The sequence below is a fragment of the Gambusia affinis genome, linkage group LG08 (assembly GCF_019740435.1).
Source record: "Gambusia affinis linkage group LG08, SWU_Gaff_1.0, whole genome shotgun sequence".
Taxonomy (NCBI): Eukaryota; Metazoa; Chordata; class Actinopteri; order Cyprinodontiformes; family Poeciliidae; genus Gambusia; species Gambusia affinis.
In genome coordinates, this window is record NC_057875.1 from 3,709,267 (window position 1) to 3,727,500 (window position 18,234).

The 18,234-nt window shown below is 42.8% G+C and overlaps 1 protein-coding gene across 7 annotated transcripts in view; it reads right to left on the reverse strand.

The window, feature by feature from the left end:
- Positions 1 to 4,696: 4,696 nt before the first annotated feature.
- The window catches only part of zfpm1 (zinc finger protein, FOG family member 1), a 102,678-nt gene continuing 89,140 nt past the window's right edge, over positions 4,697 to 18,234 (reverse strand). For 5 of the 7 annotated variants that reach the window (XM_044125828.1, XM_044125830.1, XM_044125827.1 and 2 more), the window contains 5 exons: positions 14,676 to 14,778; positions 14,359 to 14,601; positions 13,165 to 13,398; positions 12,842 to 13,084; positions 4,697 to 11,923 (listed from right to left, as the gene is read on the reverse strand). In XM_044125828.1, the coding sequence (XP_043981763.1) occupies positions 9,363 to 11,923; positions 12,842 to 13,084; positions 13,165 to 13,398; positions 14,359 to 14,601; positions 14,676 to 14,778 (3,384 nt within the window). In that variant the 3' untranslated portion in view covers positions 4,697 to 9,362. The remainder of the gene's footprint in view (positions 11,924 to 12,841; positions 13,085 to 13,164; positions 13,399 to 14,358; positions 14,602 to 14,675; positions 14,779 to 18,234) is intronic. The other 2 variants (XR_006371412.1, XM_044125829.1) reach the window with 2 other exon arrangements.

The window sequence follows — 18,234 nt, forward strand, 5'->3', positions numbered from 1 at the left end:
TGCATGGCAACACGGTGGCATAAAGCAGAAAACAGGCAGTCAGATGAGTTTCCGAGGCTCATTTTCAGTCTTTCTAATTTTCACTGTTAATTTTAAACTTGTCTGCAGAGCCAGGTTGTAACAGTTCATGTGTGTCACAGTTTGTGCCCCTTTTATGCAGCTGGTGGTGACGCCGGTCGCCTGATTGATGCAGTGAAAACCTTCAGAGGATCATGCTGGCTGCAGATCCTTCGACTCTCAGATAATTATGCAGCAATTAAAGAATAATGAGAGAAATTCTGCTTTTTATAGGTTTTGTGTGTTTTTCTCCCCAACAGTTGAAGTTCAAAGTGTCAGAAAACTGAGTTGATCCTGTTTGCTTACTGCAGTGAAGGCGTGTTATCAATAGGAGGCGCTGTTTTTAGAAACGTTACTTCAGTCAGATTTCCTAAAGTTTATCTATAAACTTATTTCACATTCAAAAAACACAAAGTGCTTCAAGTCAGGAAGGGGGCGTGCTGCGGTGGCGCAGGGAGTCAGCTGCCCCGCGCCTGGAGGCCAGCGGCCCCGCGCCTGGAGGCCAGCGGCCCCGCGCCTGGAGGCCCCGCGCCTGGAGGCCAGCTGCCCCGCGCCTGGAGGCCCCGCGCCTGGAGGCCAGCTGCCCCGCGCCTGGAGGCCAGCTGCCCCGCGCCTGGAGGCCCCGCGCCTGGAGGCAGCTGGAGGCCTCCAGGCAGCCTCCAGGCAGCCTCCAGGCAGCCTCCAGGCAGCCTCCAGGCAGCCTCCAGGCAGCCTCCAGGCAGCCTCCAGGCAGCCTCCAGGCAGCCTCCAGGCAGCCTCCAGGCAGCCTCCAGGCAGCCTCCAGGCAGCCTCCAGGCAGCCTCCAGGCAGCCTCCAGGCAGCCTCCAGGCAGCCTCCAGGCAGCCTCCAGGCAGCCTCCAGGCAGCCTCCAGGCAGCCTCCAGGCAGCCTCCAGGCAGCCTCCAGGCAGCCTCCAGGCAGCGCCAGCTCCGCTGGCCCCGCGCCTGGAGGCCCCGCGCCTGGAGGCCCCGCGCCTGGAGGCCTTGGTCCTCGACACAGACGTCGCGGGTTCAACTTCTGTCCCGACAACCTTTGCCGCATGTCTTCCCCTCTCTCCTCACCCTACTTCCTGTCTGCTTACTGTCGCAAAAATATGAGTCACTAGCGCCGCAAAAACTCTTTCGAGAAAAAAAAAAGAAGAAAATTTAAGAAGGAAGGCCGTAAAATAGTAAAATCTAAAGGTATATGTGACAACAACCACCCAGTCCTACCTAACTACTACCAACCTACCTGATCTATTTAGCTTCCAGACTGAGGTTCAGAAAACTGCAGGTGTTTTACCTGATGACATCATAGGGACTCGGTATTCTGACTTGTTTGAACTCAACTTCGGGTTTTCGTCACCTGTCCGTCATAATCACCAGACCTGAGTTGTATTTCATGATCTTGCGTTCCTGCTCTCTGACTACGACAGCTGATGTTTCCAGCACGTTGAAAACCGAGCGCCGAGCGTTTCCAGGGGCCCGGTACCACTTCCTGTTTCCAGGCAGAGGCCCCCACAGCTCAGGTTAAAGTTGTGATGTGATTCTGTGGTTCTGAGGCCTTTCAACTGGGCTCTGCTGTCTGGACGGACTCGGCTGATTTGTGTTGGACTGGAGCAGAAAGAGTCAGCAGTTAGTTTGCTCGGTTCTGTCGTTATTTCACATTTGGGTCGAGTGCCTCGGTCAGCAGCAGTGAATCAGAGTTTACGTCTCGATGGCAGCCGCTGACTCTGCAGAGCTGAACTGGTTCAAAGGCTCTTCCTCATCATCCTCTGACGGGGAGGAAGATTCTGCCTGCTGGGCAAAACGTGAGGATCCAGTCCGGCTGATGGTTCTGGGCGATCCGCAGGTCCAGATAATTTGCTTAATGTCTCTTAATTGATCCATGATAGTAAAGAAAATGAATCTGAAGGAAAACGTGGCCAAACTTTCTCTGCTGATTCCAAAAATCTTCATCTGTTTAACAATTAAAGATTGAAGAAACAAAAACTTTATCCAGTTTAACATCCATGGAAGACCATTGATGGATGGATCCGTTTATCTCCATCTATCCATCCATCCATCCGTTAGGTGTGTTGCCATGGTAGCAGCCCTGACCGTCATTCTTTGGTTCCAGCATCATCAGAAAACATTTTTTGTTTTTCCTGCAGGGAGCGTCTGAACCATCAGACTTGTTTCTCCTGGAGGTTTTACTTTTTGAGGTCAGACTCGTCCTCCTCCTCTGAGGACGGCACATTCGGTCAGTTTGAGCAGAACAGAACAAACGACAGCCTGATGGCGACGCGGTGACATCAGAGGACAAGCCTGCTGTCAGGAGACATGCGGCTCCTTGATCCGATCCGGTCCCGTCTGCTGCTCTCTCCGTCTCGCTCCGGTTCTTTTGTCATCGGACCGGTGTTTTTAGATCCACGCTGTGGAGAGTTGAATGTTTCCCTCTGGTCTCTTTTTGCTGCAGTAATCCCTGAACTGCTGCTCCTCCTGACCTCAGCTGTCTGTTGTGACACTTTTCTCATGTCTTCATTCATCGATGACTCTGTGGTGCACAGCTGCGTGGCTGAGCGGGTTCATAGCATTGAAACCAGATATTTACATGCACCAGTTTTTATGTGTTTTCCAACTAAATTGAAATTGTTTCTCAAGTTTTTGTCAACACCGTAAGACATAAAAACAATGCAAAAAAAAAAAAAATCAACCATTGTTGGGGGGGCAACAGAAATGCTGAGAACTCGTCATCACCACTTCCTGTTTCTTCCTTTGCTGGAGGGCGAGGCGGCTCTGGTTAGCTCCGGTTATCTCTGGTTAGCTCCGGTTAGCTCTGGTTAGCTCCGGTTAGCTCCAGATAGCTTCTGGTTAGCTTATGCTATTCTTTTTTCATGTTTTTTCTTCCATTTTATTCCTAAGTTCTTTGTCTCAACCATATTGTGTCAACACCATAACTTTACAAAATGTTGATGAAATTAAATGTTTAATTTTGGTGTATTGTAAAGATGTGAAGGACCAATATGGCCGCCTTCAGAATAACGTCATAAATGGAGGTAGTTTGGCATTTTGTCAACTCTTTCAGTGATAGTGTTGACAAATCTCACTTAAGTGTGCAGTTAATTAATTTTAATGTATTTTACATAAATTGCATTACTTTTAATTTTTACACTGTAAAACTGAGTAAAAATAACTAACACTAACAGGGTCTTTAAAAAAATTATCATATTTATTTTTGTCAGATGGTGTTGACAAAGTTCTGGGTCAGGTCCATTAAAAATTTTACTTTTAAAAACGTGTTGCCACTGGGAGCCTGCACCTTAGCATCTTTACATTTCCTAAACATTATTTGTCACATTGGAATACATAAGCTTAAGAAATAATTACATTATTTTTTGTATTTTTGCTAAATTTGAACCCATTTTGTCCCTTATCTCAAGAATCACTAATTAAACTTTCGATTTTAGGACGGATGACCTGACATGACCTCTTTTAGACGCATCAGGCTTATTCCCTGTTCGTTTTGTGATTGGAAAGAGAAACAGAACGAACGTCGAGCAACTTTGACTCCTTGATGTTAGAGCGACTCCTTCCATCGCTGCAGGATCCCAGCCGTCAGCAGCTGGATGGGAAACAAACGTTACAGATTCATCTTTGAAGCTAACGCTAACAGACAGCAGCAACAAGTTCCCCAGAGCGTCACTGAGGGGCTGCATGCAGCTGCAGACACAGAACCTGCAAACCCGGCATCGAGTCCTGCACCATGACGGCGGTCAGTGGTACGACTCACCGACTGGAATATATACTATTATGGGATGTATAAACCATTTATAATGAGAGAACAATGACCAGTCCAGCATCACTGAAGCAGATAAAAAACTATGTATAGTACAGAGAAAGGAGAAAAATACAAAGTTTATGAAAAGAAAAGGAAAAAGAAGTAAAAGAAAAATGAAAAAAAAACAAGAAAAATGTTAAGAAAATATTAAGAAAAAACAGTTAAAGATAAGAAAAAATAAATAAAATGAAACGAAGAAAAAAGAGGAAAAAGTTTATGAACAGAAAACAAGAAATGAGGGAAAAAGCTTGAAAAGAAACGTTAAAGAAAAATAAATTTTACAAAACAAAAAAGTTAAAGGAAAAATGATAAAAGGAAAAACATAATAAATTACAAAAAGTGTCTGAGGCTCAGTGTGCTTTTCTTGAATTGCAGTTATGGCCATACAAAATGTATCCAAGGGCCACAAATGGCCCCCGAGCCACACTTTGGACATCCTCTTACTATTAAATATAATTATTCACATATTTGTACATGTTTAAGTTTTTCTGGAGCAACATCATGCTTTTGTTTTTTTGTAACTTTCCTAACTAAAAGTTAAATATCAGTTTTCCTTTCTGCTCGTGTCGCCAAGATGGCGTCCGTTTCGTTTTGAATCCCAGAACTGAAGGCCGCTCGCCGGATCGTTTTACGCACAGCGAATGGTTTCGGCCCTGGAGCTCTGAATAAGCCCACACAGGTTTATTTCTAAAGCAGGGCTGATGATTCATTCAGCCTTTTCTCCGTGAAGCAGAAACGGCACTCTGCATGTTTTCTGAAGAGTAGAAAAACAAATTGAGTGACAAGCAGGCGGCGAGGAGTCAAGGACGTCCTCAGAAGAAACTCAGACTCACTCTGAATCAGTCAGTGTCTCTCAGAACTTTTTATTTCCCATGCATAGTTTGGACAAGAGTGTAGTGGAGCTGAAAAAAAAACATATAAAAAATATTGAAATAAAAGTGTTTGACATTCGATGTGATTTTCTCCATTATAGACAAAGGAATCATTACAAAAAACATGTTGAATTAATTAAAAAACAAAAAGGAAAATTTTTAAAAAAGTCCTTCAAGGTGAGCGATGACGCATTCAGGCCGGGAAAAAGTGCTGCGTAACATAAATACGTTAAAAAACAAAACAAAAAGTAGCTAAAAACATTCAGCACATTTTGACACAGTGCAACAAACTGGGGCTGAGTTCAACTCGACTCGGTTCCCTAAGAGCTGCAGAGCACAGCGGGGCGGTGAAAACGGTTCAAACACGCAAAAAACACAAAATCCTAACAACTACTTCTGTCTGGCTTTGAAATAAGACAAAACTAACTTACAAGAAACTTTTCAGCAAGATATCAGAGCTTGTTTGAAGTCAATAATTATTAAAAAGTTCTTGTTCCACTGGGAGATTATAACAAAACATTTTCCCCACGTTGTAAGTGAAATCATCTGCCAATAGAGCCAATATTGACTCAAAACAAGCTACGGTATCTTCTGAACATTTACTTCTAAGTTAGTTTTGTCTTATTTCAAGTGTCTGAAGACATTTGCATTATAAACTAGACAAAAATACTTGGCAAAATTTCTGTTTTTGCAGTGAATGTTTGTCTTCCTCTCACTGTGGCGACAGATCGAGTTTCAGGCTGCAGGAAACACAAACAGCTAAAAACTGAAGGAGAATTTAGAAACTTTTACCCTGATAAAATTTTACAAGCATGTTCCAGAAATCAGAGATAATAGAGGATCTGAGTATTTTATATATAAACAACAGAAACAGGACATACTGAGAGGACATGGAAATGGATGGAGACCAAACCACAACGCATCAAAACCTACTTCCTGTCATGAAGCGCTCTGAGCATGCCCAGAAAATCCACCAGTTAGTCACACGAGAAATTAAAACTGAAATAAACTGAAGAGCTGTTTGTAATCCACTTTAATACGGTTTTGGTTGTTGGGGATTTTTATTGCTATTTTATTTATTGTTTATTTTCTGGGGAGATTTAACATCTTCCAGCTCCACTGTGTGTCTCTTGCAAAATTAATATTTATTTACGTTTAAGATTGCAAACTTTAACTTTTATCCTCATCAATATTTTACCTAAACGGCCTCAAAAGATAGATGCTAATAACTGCAATAATTTCTGCAACAATTTGTAGTTCAGTAAAGTTTGTTACTGTGACAGGCCTGTTTGTGCATTTAGACGTTGCGTGCCTGACACCAATTTGCACTAATTGCATAATACAGTGCAAAATGGAATTACAAAAATAAATTTGCTTAATTGAAAAAAAAACACACAAAAAAACTCAATAACTGGATGTTGCTACTGGAGGAAAAGTGAAAGAAGAGAACAGGAAGAAGTTAGAGGATGAAGTTTTTCAGTGAGTTATTGCGTAATTTTAATTGTGCTTCTTATTTAATGGAAAAAACACAACTGCATAACTGTGTTTTCTTAACATTAGCAAAATATCTACAAAGTTTTGCACACAATTGAAATGGAAAAGCATCGACTGACATCATGATGGCGACAGATCTGAAGAGAGAAAGAGAATAAAAATAGGAAGAGGCGTGACAAGCCTGCAATCTGGACGTGTTAGAAAAAAACAAACTGTAAGACCTACAGGAATGACACTCATATTTCCTGGAAGCAGTCGGTTGAGGCTGCGATTGGATGCACAAATTATTTTTTTGTATAGTTAAATATGTGTGAACAGCAGCATTTTGTTTGTGAAGAAGCAGTCACAGTTACTGGAGGCTGCACTCTGTCCGCTTTGGATTACACTGTAAAAATAACAATGGCCAAAAAATGGCATAAAACTAAAATCAGGATTTTAGAAAAACTGAAAGACATATCAAAAAGCCAAATCTTAAGAAGATAGATTGACATCTTTTAACTTGCTCAGAAGTTGAACAGACTTTCTAACTCGAAGCAGTAAACTGTCAAAGAGAACAAAGTTTTTGCTGAATTTGGCAAAATTTTTAAGGTTTTACATTCATTTCAATGGGACAGAATTAAAGTACTGATTCCACAGGCAGATTATTTCACTGGAAAAAATGTCTTGTTTAATGGTTTGTAAGTTTTTTCAATCGACATTAGGGAATTATTGACCTAAAATAAGCTGCTCTGTCTTTCTGAAAAGTTATTTCAAGTTTACACTCAAACCAAAAACACTTGACAGGATTTTGTGTATTTCAGCCTCATGGTCATGGTAAGATCATGCCGTGTGATGAAATATCTCTGACATAAAAAATGGTGGTAAAACCTGGTTGTGGTTGCAGCAGGTCAAGTTTCCAACCATGTCCACAAGATTGTCTAGGTCCAAACCAGAGTAGCAAGATCTTCATCTAGTGTGAAAGTTATTAATGAATCCTTCATTATGTTTCATTTAACAGAATTTTCTAGGTGAGAATTGGTGGCATCTGGGTTAAATTTGGTCAAACTGGTAGTTTTATTGCCTAAACCTCCCAGTCAAAACCCCTGACCTGCAGAAAACCAATTATTAACCGTTGTGTTTGACCGATGCCTCGTTTCCACTGGGTGGTATGGTGCGGGTCAGTGCGATTTGGTACGTTATTTAGTCCGTTTCAATTATGAAAGCGGGACATATGGCTGATCCGTACCACTTCTGGGTTCCATTTAGCTACAGGTCCGTAACGGTACGGTTAGGGTGGAGCTACTGCTGTCGAAAAAACACTGCAAAAACACCAAATCTTACCAAGTATTTTGGTCTTGTTTCTAGTGTAATTATCTTAGTAAATCTCAAATAAGATCAAATTAACTAACAAGTAACTTTTCAATAAGATATAGGAGTTTGTTTTAAGTCAACAGTTCTTGTACCCATTGTCATATCACTTCATGCTGCTAAGCATAAATTGGGATTTTCTCATGTCAATTTCTGAATTTCAAAAGTAAAAATGTTCCAGCTTTTTGAGCTCAGAAATTTCAGTTTTTTCTAAAAAACTTCTGAGTTTTTTGATGGAAGCTCTTTTTTTTTTTTATCTACGAAATGTTAATTTTCTGGTGCAAATATGTTGAAAAAAGACCAAACTAACTTACAAGTAACTTTTCAGCAAATATAGGAGCTGGTTTTAGATGAATAAGTCTTTAGAATTAAGAAACTGGTTCCACTGTTATAAATCTCTTATAACAAGAGATTTTCAGTCTGCCAGTGGAATTAACTTGTTTTAACTTATTTACTTAAAACAAGCTCCTCCATCTGGCTGAAAAGTTACTTGTGAGTTAGTTTTGCCTTATTTCAAGAGTGTTAAGATACTTGCACTAGATTGGAAACTAGACCAAAAATACTTGGTGAGATTTCAACAAAACAACTACTGTAACAGAGAGGGAACAAACCAAACCAACAGCATTTAGCAGCAGTTCTACCTACTGATAAATGCAAGTTAAATCAGCAGCAAAAAAAAAAAAAAGTTTTCTTTGTTAATTTCTTAATTTTGGGCAGGATGGAGACAGTTTTCAGGCTGCTTATGTGTCTGATCAGATCAAATCCAAAATGTTGGAAGAAGAAATAGTATTCTGAGGGAACGAGGTTAAAACGAGTTTACTGTTTCAGGCCTGGGGTCCGGGAAGCTTCAAGTGACAGATCGCCCCCACTGCGTCCTGATGCGTCTTTTCCAAATCAAAAAGTATTCACAGTTTGAGCCAACACTGTCCTGCTGCATGGGAACACAACGTTGTGCCTTCATCGCCGGGTAAAAACTAATTTAACCTGAAACCCGCAGGGCTTCATCATCATCTTCAACAATCAGCGAGCCGCTGCGATCTAATCGAACATCTAATCAGCAACAAGCAGAGAAGAAAAAAAACAATAAAAATGAACACAAAACCTCACCACCAGCTAACAAAACGCTAACGTAATAATAACAAAGCTCAGTGTGATCCCAGTGATTACTGTGAGAAGATATTACATATCTACACTTAGAAAAGTCACTTCAGCACACCGGGTCCAAACACGGCCTTCGAACAGTATGAAAAAATATACAAATAAAAAATACAAATACTCTCAGACAACAGGTAGGTAGTTTTCTGTCGACGTGAAATCAGTGAGGACTCAAAGATAAATATTTCACATTTCTTTTCTCCCTTGCTCTTTGAAGAAAAAATAAAAACAATGTTGCGCATATGAAAAAAAAGCGTCCATCCTTCGGTAAATTAGTAACACGGTGATCTCTGCTTTTTCCACCCAGAAAAAAACAAACAAAAACAAGAGCCAGTGTTGAAACAAAAGCATCATAGATTTCTGTTTTTCAGACATCATACATTATGCACAGAGAATAAAAACATTAACAATGATTGAGTCTGTTTGAAATATCCCTCCGTTCAAGTCGGGAAGGTGAAGTGGACACGTCTCAGCTCTTAGTGTGTGAAAACTGACCCATTTGGAGAGGAAACCACTGAGTTCGTAACACCACCTGCAGAGGATGGGACGTAACAGTCATCCGTGTTGGTTCCTCCAGCAGGGGGCGCCTCACGGCGTTCAATCCACTCAGAAAGACATGGGAGAAGGGGAAGAAGAGAGATTAGAGAGCTCCCTTGACGTGTTCAGCGCTGTGGGAGGAGCAGTAGTATTTCTTGTGAGCTATGAACGTGGAAAGGCTGCTGAACTTGATGTTGCACAGCCGGCAGAAGCGGGAGTTACCGTTCTGGACCGGAGAGATTACCGCCGTTTTGGGTCCGGCGATGGGATTGGATGCCGTGCTCTCGGGAAGGTGGACGGGCACCACCTTCTCCCGCGGAGCCTCAGGCACGGGTGAGACAGTCAGAGAGGGGGCGCGGGGCGGAGACACGGGGAGGGGTGAGGCAGAAGAAGGCGATCCTCCCCCAACTGACGGGCTGCCGTTCACCAGCGGGGACGCAGGGGAAGCAGCGCTGCTGCAGGTCTGTCCGTTAACGCTGTCTCTGTGAATTCGGGAGGCCATCTTGGCCTGGTTGGTGGGGGTGGTGGCACCCGTGACCCCATCCCTGGGACTGAGGCTTGGGCTGCGGCTGACCGCCCTGCTGGGCCGAGGAGGGGTCTCTGCCGGAGGCTGAACGGTTAAGACCAGCCCATGGGTGGTCTTGAAGTGCTCCACCAGGTCGCAGGTGATGGGCCGGTTCGGACAGTAGGGGCAGATCGCTAGGGAGGAACTGGCAGCCGCTCCTTTAGCTCCAGCTCCTGGAGTGGCTGCGAGTGTTGCATGCGAGGGAGATGCAGCACCAGAAGCGGGTAAGGCAGAGGGGCGAGGGCTGGGGGACGCCCCTTGACCCTGGGCGACCCACTCAGCAGGCAAAGCTTTAGCCTCAGCAGGATGGAGGAGGTCCAGCCGCTCCTGTTGGGGTCTACTCTTAGGGGAAGTGGAGGCCGACCTCTTGAGCCTGTGAAGCTGCTCCAGGGTGTGGGGCTGCAGAGTGGTGGCCGGGCAGTAGTAGGTCTTATGGGCCAGGTAGTTCTCAATGCTGTTGAAGCTGATGCTGCAGGCGGTGCACTTGTGGTAATCGGTGAGAGGAAGCGCCGGGAGAATACCGCCACCACTGTTGTGCCGAGGAGTCTCCCTCAAACGAGGTCTCTTGCTCAGGTCTATCGGGCCGTCTCCTTCGGGGCTGGAGCCGCCCGCACCGCCGGGAGATACTTCCTGCTTCACCACCAAACCCAGAACGGAAGGAGAGGGAGCAGAAGCCGCAGAGGTGGTGGCAGCAGCAGCGGCGTTAGCTAGCGCCTCTGTTCGAGCCATGTGGATCTCGTACATCTTTTTCCTCTTGCGAGTGCGGATGGGCTGAGGAAGGAAGGCCGCGGTGTTGGAGCTCTTGGACATGTGGGTGGCCCGCTGGTTAGATGGGTCGTGGCGAGACGCGCAGTAGAACCGTTTGTGAATGGTGTAATTGTCATGACGGCTGAAGCGGATGTTGCAAGCCTCGCAGAAGGTTTTGTTAGGGTCGTCTTCCATGTCCTCTGTAGAACCGCTGGCAGGACTTTGACTGCCTTCGCTTGCCCTTCCTCCTCCACCACCTTCACCCTCTGAAGAGGATGACACTCCTTCTTTCCCTGCAGGAGTTTCTGTCTTTACCTCAACCAGCCTCTTAGATTCCGCCACTCCGGTTCCTGCAGGAGGCTCAGAGTTCGTTGGAGAGACGGACGCGGCTCTGCTTGATGCTCCGACCTGAGGAGACGAGCTGGGAAGTCCGCCAGAAGCTGCCGGTGCAGAGACTCCGGAGCCTGATGCCAAGCTTGCGACCTCTCCCTGGTGTCTGCTGGAACAGTAAAGCCTTTTATGTGCATAATAGTTGTTGATGTTATTGAAGGTGATGTCACACTCAAAGCAGGTGGCTCCTTTCTGGGGTGGAGTGGCAGTGGCTGCAGCCGCAGCCGCGGTAGGTCCGGAGGTGAAGAAGGCAGCCGGGTTGCTCTGAACGACCGCCTGGCCCTGTTTCAGCCGACTGTGTACCATCTCGGACATCTTTGCCAGGATCTCCGATGCCTGTGGCAGGATGGCTGCTTCAGGGTTGAACATGTACTGGGGAAGGAAGATTGATCCTCCTGCGACGCCTGAACCTGTTCCTCCAATGTGGGCAGGACTGGAACCAGGTGTGGGACTGGTTGGTTCAGTCTTGACGGTTGGGTTAGGGGGACTCTTTGGAGAGTTTGATGTTTGACAGGAAGAGTTCATAGCTGGCTCTTCCTTTGTCGTCTTTTGTACTTCTTGATCCGGATCCTCTCCATCAACACCCTCCTCCTCCCCATCCTCTTTCATCTCCATCTGCTGCTCCTCCGTCTCAGACTCTGACTGCGGCTCCTCCTTGATCTTCAGCTCTGAAGTCTGAGCGTCAGGAGAACTGAAGTCTCGAGGCGTTGCTGATCCCCCGTTTGCTCCTGGACTTGATGAATCTGGTTTGGGAACACAAGCTAGTGGTTCCCTCTCATGTGGGGACAGTTGGGGCTGCTCGGCCGACAAGGGGGTGCTCTGGCGAGGAGTGGGGCTCCTTTCAGCCGGGACCCTGACCTCCAGGTGTGTCCGAACATGCTGCTGCAGCTGGGCGGGTGAGTCAGAGTTATGGCCGCAAACCTGACACTTGAGCACCACACCAGAGTCTCCGGGGCTTAGACCTGTTGATGATAGTAGTGTTAATACAAACCCTAATGACAGAAACACAATGTCTTGGTAACTGCATTTACAATGACCATAAAATTATGCAAAATGGGATTATAAAAATTAATTGGATTAATGGAAACATGACAATTTTCCAAAACTGCAATGGAAACACTTTTTACTCATTATGCCAAATTGTATAAAACAGCAACACGTTTATTTGTAGACATTGGCCTCCTTGGACGATGAGCAGCTGGCTCCACCAGAGCTCTCACAGCATCGCACAGTTCATCCAAAGTTCATTTGTCATTTAAATGTGTTGAGTCCATAGCCCTTCTGTAAATCTGCTGACTACTATTTCTCCAAAACACTGAGTATATGTAGCCACTTCTAAGCAAATTTGGCTTATCGTTTCAATGCCCAAATGATACATCAACGTCTCCTCTAATGGCTGATAGATGATGAACGCTAGCACCATAGCTGAAATATGAATATATGTCATGTAAATGTTTACATCCATGATTTTTAATGATACTGCGAGAGCAACGCCAGGGTTTCCCCAACAATACTTGCTAAACCCAGTGGTAGGGATGCTAAGGCAGTCCGCTAGCGGCCCATTGCATTTTTATGTAAAAAATTTTTAAAAGTAGACAGAAAATTGGTGCTCAGCCCCTCCCAGTTCAATGAATTTATTGTAAAAATAGCTGCATATTTCCTTACTATCACTGTTACTGGTATATGAAAACCCTATGTAACATAATCAATGTTTACCCTGCTGGGGAGGCAAGTAAAGCCTGGTGGGCTGCCAGGATTATAATACACTGGGGGAAACCCTAATTGAAATTATGATAAAGTATTTTTTCCACATTATCAGAGATTGTAAAGGTTTTGCACACATTTGTAATGGAAACACAGCTAATGATATTTGGACGTACCGGTGGAGAGGGGCAGTTTAGGAAGGCCTGGTCCTGGAGAGTAGACCTCACTGCGAGATCCCGGCTGGCACACCATGTGGCTGGTGACCAGGTGGCTATAGAGGATGTCTCTCGTGGTGGAGACAAAGCCGCAGCCGTGACAGACGCCGTTTAGTGTGTCTGTGTGGACCTTAAGATGGCGCTCACAGTTCGCTTTAGTGGTGAAGGCTGAAAGGCAGATGAGACAAACGAATGGACGCTCACCTGAGGAAAGAGACGGTGGAGGGAAAGTTAACCTCGTCCAGCCGATCCGCCCACCCCACACGTCAAAAGACGTCTCTTACCACTGTGTGTACGCATGTGGATCTCCAGAGAGCTGGCGCTGGGGCAGCTTTTGTTGCACTGTGGGAACGGGCAGATGCGCTCGTTGGGGTACGACTCTTTGGGCTTGTCCTGGGGGGGCGAAGAGGCCGCAGCCGGCTGCTTCTGCCGGCTGGCGCAGTAGTACATGAGGTGGGCCTGCAGGTTCCGCTCACTGCGGTACCAGATCCCACAGTCTTTGCATGGAAAAATATCCTCTGTTGACCAAGAGAAACAGAAATTCAGAGAGAGAAAAGGATCCGTTATTCAACTTTATTGACAAAAAGTCCATTTGAATCCAAACCTTAACAATGGACAATGATGCATGATTGCTACAGACATTATTTATGTTCTATTATGTATTTTCAATCACCTATAATGACCTCCTACAGTGTGAAACTGCATGAAGTGTCTGTAAGCCTCTAAGAAAATTCATAGGAGGTTCTATTTACTACAGAGTGACACTGCCATCTAGTGGCCATATTGAGCATTACAACATAACATGATGTTTTCCATAAATCTTTAAGATTGAAGTGCAAAAAGTGGAAAAACTGAAGCACTCAACATCTGAAAATGTGAGTCAAATGTTTTCTATTGAATGTTGAAAAATCTGTTAAAGTAAGGAGTTTCATTTATGATGACAAAACCAATATTTTTACTTCAGACGTTCTGCGTTGCTTTGCTGACATGATGACAATTTGCTCCAGTCTGTTGTAGTAGTATCTATTATTATTATTATTATTATTATTATTATTATTATTATTATTATTATTATTATTATTATTATTATAGGTAAAGCTGTCTGTATTTTTGAGCTACCAACATGAAACTCAATCATGTTTGTATATCTAAATCCATCTAAAGGTTTAGAAATGACTGACAAATATTTGATAAAAATAGAAAAAGTTAGGTTGAAAACTGGACACATCCATCTATTCTGACCATTTTCATCCATCCATCTTTTTTATCCATCCAAAAAATGCCAAAACCAAGAAAAACTCCTGCAAGTTTTGAAAAAAATTATTGATTGATGTTATTTTAAAGATTTTTTTTTTTAAAGTAGTTCTAAAGTTTAGTTCAGAAACTTTTTTGAGGGACTTCTATCTCATATTCTTATCTAGTTAATCTACATCTAATTAAATACTGCCTCAGTAGGTAGGTAGTGAGGCAGTACTCACTGTTGACCACGGCGGTCGCCAAGATGGCCGCCATGCCGGCCTGCTGGGGAAGCAGCTGGATGTCGGAGCGCAGCGCCGCCGGGTACGGAGGCTCCTCCTTCACCGCTGGCTGCAGTGGAGGAGACAGCTGGGCCGCCAGGGAGGAAGAGGAGGAGGAAGAGGAAGGCGGAGGCGGCGACAGAGAAGCTAGGAGCTTTCCACCGGCCCTGACCTCTGTGGTGACCTTACAGAACAGCTCCTCACCTGGAAGCCAGCAGATTTACACTCAGACTGACGGCCTGACGGATCCCTGCGGGGGCAGACGGCGGAGCGCTCACCTCGGCTGTAGATGCTGCAGTTGGCTGCCGAAGGGTCAGAGGTCAGAGGAAGGCGGTTAATCCAGCAGTCTGCCTGTTCACAGAGCAGAGTCAGCGCCGAGTTCTGCACACAAACAACAAAAACACGGTTCAAACATCCAAAAAAAAACGCAACGTTTTCAGTGAGATCGAACTAAATATTCATATTCCCACGTCTGACACCATAAATGTTGCTGGAAATAACTTGTCCATAATAAATGACAATATTGTTGTTTTGAGACTATTTTCAAGTAATTTAATGATAACACAATATTTAATTCAAAATTAACTTTTGTAAAATTTTAAGGTTTGTATCTGGACACCTTAGAAGAGAAATAGCGCCCCCTACAGGTAAAAAACCAAAGAGACGAAACAAAATAAACCAATAAACAGAAACAATTCTAGAAAATTCACCTCCAGCTTTTAACTCATAAGATTAAATTTCTATTTGATTTCCCATCAGTTAATTTCTACTATCTTAACAACGGATTGGGCCTTTCTTCTCCTTTAAATCCAAAGTTTATCCAAAAACTTAAATCGTTAATTAGTATCAAAAAGAATATAAAAAATGAATGAATAAAGGCAGGGAGGTGAAAATGAGGCAAGGAATGGTAGAAACCTGGGTAAAGGAGTAAAACAAAGAATATACATAAAAGTTAAGATGAGAATAAAGATGGAAATAAAAGCTGTAAGGAAGGAATACATTCAGGAATAAAAGTGGAAAAAATGAAAGAAATAAAAGAAGGAATGTTGGAAATAAGACAGAAAGTGCAGGAATTAAAGCAAAACTAAATATGGAAATCGAGGCAAGACTCAATAAATAAATGGAGGAATGAAGGAATAAATGTGGCATTAAATGCAAGAATAAATGCAGAAATAAAGGAAAGATTAACAGGATTAATCTGACAATGAAAGAAAGAAAAAAAACAAACGTTTTCTAATAGTCTGAGAAAAAGCTGAATAAATACAAAATGTAAACCAAATGTTATGTTAAAATAAAAACTAAAAGCAGAACATTTTGAGTATTTTATGCTCATCTGAACATTTAATCCCAGCAGATCTGATTCGTTTGCTTGTGAATTAATTCAGAACCAGCCTGTTGGTGTCAAAGTCTGGCTGTACAAGTTTGAGGACCTTTTCAGATTATTTAAATTAAAATATTACAAATTGATTCGTTTCGTAGCAGGTAAAAAGATAAATAATTAACAATGAAATAATTCTGCATTTTTAACTGCAAAAATAAACAGTAAAAGTAAAATGTGGCTCCTTCGTGCTTTCATCTTGTTCCTTTTGGCCCAAGTTAACACCTGAGCACAGATAGGAAATGCTGCAGGAGGTATCACTCTGTCTGTAAACGTGCACCTCGCTCAGCCTCTTAATGAACGCTGGGAATAATCAAACACAACTCCTTCCTTTGTATGTTTCAAGTGTCTCCGCTCAGCTTGAACTGGGCAGCTTTACAGCCTCCCGTCCTGCAGATTATCCCCGACATTAACGACACCGATCTGGGAACGAACAGCGGCCGCACCGCCGGCATTAAACACCCTGAAAGAGCCCGCGGAGAGCCGCTGATGACGATTACGGTCAGAGAAGGAAATGAGCGCAGCTCTGGCCGGACAAAGAGGCAGAGAAAATAAAAGAGAGAGAGATAAAAGAAGGAGAGAGAGGATCTGATGAGGCGGCCATTCAGCCGGCGGCGTTAATAAGATCCAGAGCGGATACGCTCAACAAAGAGGCTGGACATGCAGATTCTGTGGAGGTATGAGGGGAGCACAAACACACTCCGATATCCTCAGCAGGTAAAAATCTGATCCAGAAATAATCAAATCAATGCAGCGAAACACAACCCAATCAGGTTTTAAAATCTGTTCATTCATCCTGGAACAAAACGCTAATAAAAACCAAACACACTTTGAACATTTCCCCGTTTACGAGCTCAGACTCACAAAACAAAAACACACAAACTGTTGATTCACAAACATATATATATAATCTTACATTTACAATTAGATCAACCAATTAGCATAGAAGTCAAGTTTTTTTGTTTAACGATTAATCAGATAAAAAATTGTTCTCCAGGTTTTTCATTTGACCACTTTAGCATTTTTCTTTTACAATATTAGAAATACATGAAAAGCTTCTTTAAGTAAAAAACAAACAAAACAAAAAACTTTTTGTTGCTTAAAATCCAACGATATTAGGGATCGTTTCTGTTGTTCTTTCAGCAAGTGGCTTTTTTGAGTCTCCAGTAAACAATTAATTATAAAGTTTGTTTCTTCTTTGTGTCAGCAGCTCAATGTGGAGCTGCAGTACCGTCGTTTCTCCACCAGGAGGAGACATTCACACAGATTTGATCATAAACAGCCCAGAAAGGTCAGAGTTGACGTGATGTGAAAGTTGAACACTCCCCATTAAAAGGCTTGTTTTTTATATAATGGAAACAAATGATTTCAATAAAAAAATTTCTTCCACTTATAATCTGATAAACTAAATCCTGTAACGTTCAACTGAAAAAGGCATTTATTACAGGAAATTTAAAAAAGCTGTCAATCTGGCTGCAAATCCACAGTAAAATACCAATTTTTTGAAATATCAATCATAATTGAGTAGAAAACTGAAGATTATGATGAATTTTATATTTTAGCTTCACAATGAGTTCAAACACACAACAAAAAAATGACTTAATGAGACAAATATGAGATACAATTGTAGGTTTTGGATTAATCTAAATTGATTCCAGAGATTTCCTCAGATTCAGAGGAAGAAAATCAAGTTGTGAGGTGTTGGCGAGTTAAAACTGTGACATAAAGTCAACCAGGTTGGGAGGAAATAGCTGCAGTGTAACATTTCAGGTGTAAATTAAACTACAGAGAGAAAATGTTTCCATGTATTTGTGGAAAATTGAACAAATCTGCTTTTTAAAGTGTTTCATGTTTCTGAACTTGTCACATTAAGGCTGAACAAAAGCCTAACAGGGCTGCGACTGGCGATTACTTCCTCCACAAATCTCCAAAAGCAATGTTTAAAACAATCCATTCAAAAGAAAACACTCGTTCACTTTGGCTCCATAAAGATTAAACAGATTTTTCTAATAATAAAAAATAAATAAATAAAAGTAATTGGTTTATTAAATGTTAGAGCTTTAATTATCAGATTACCTCAGCAGGACGTGAAGCAGCGTTTTAATTTCTTTCCGCCCAGATAAATAAATTATTATGTTCAGTGTTCACTGATTGTTTGGCTCTGAAAGATTTTGATTTAAAAATATTTTCTGACACAGAAACATTCAGCTGGTGAGATCAAAGAGAGACGGAAAAAACAGAAACAATCCGAGATCTGAGAGGATATAGAGATGAGACAAAACGGATGGATGAATAGATGGATGGATGATGGTTGGATGGATGGATGGTTGGATGGATGTTTGGATGGTTGGATGGATGTTTGGATGGTTGGATGGATAGATGGTTGGATGGATAGATGGTTGGATGGATAGATGGTTGGATGGATGGATGGTTGGATGGATGGTTGGTTAGATGGTTGG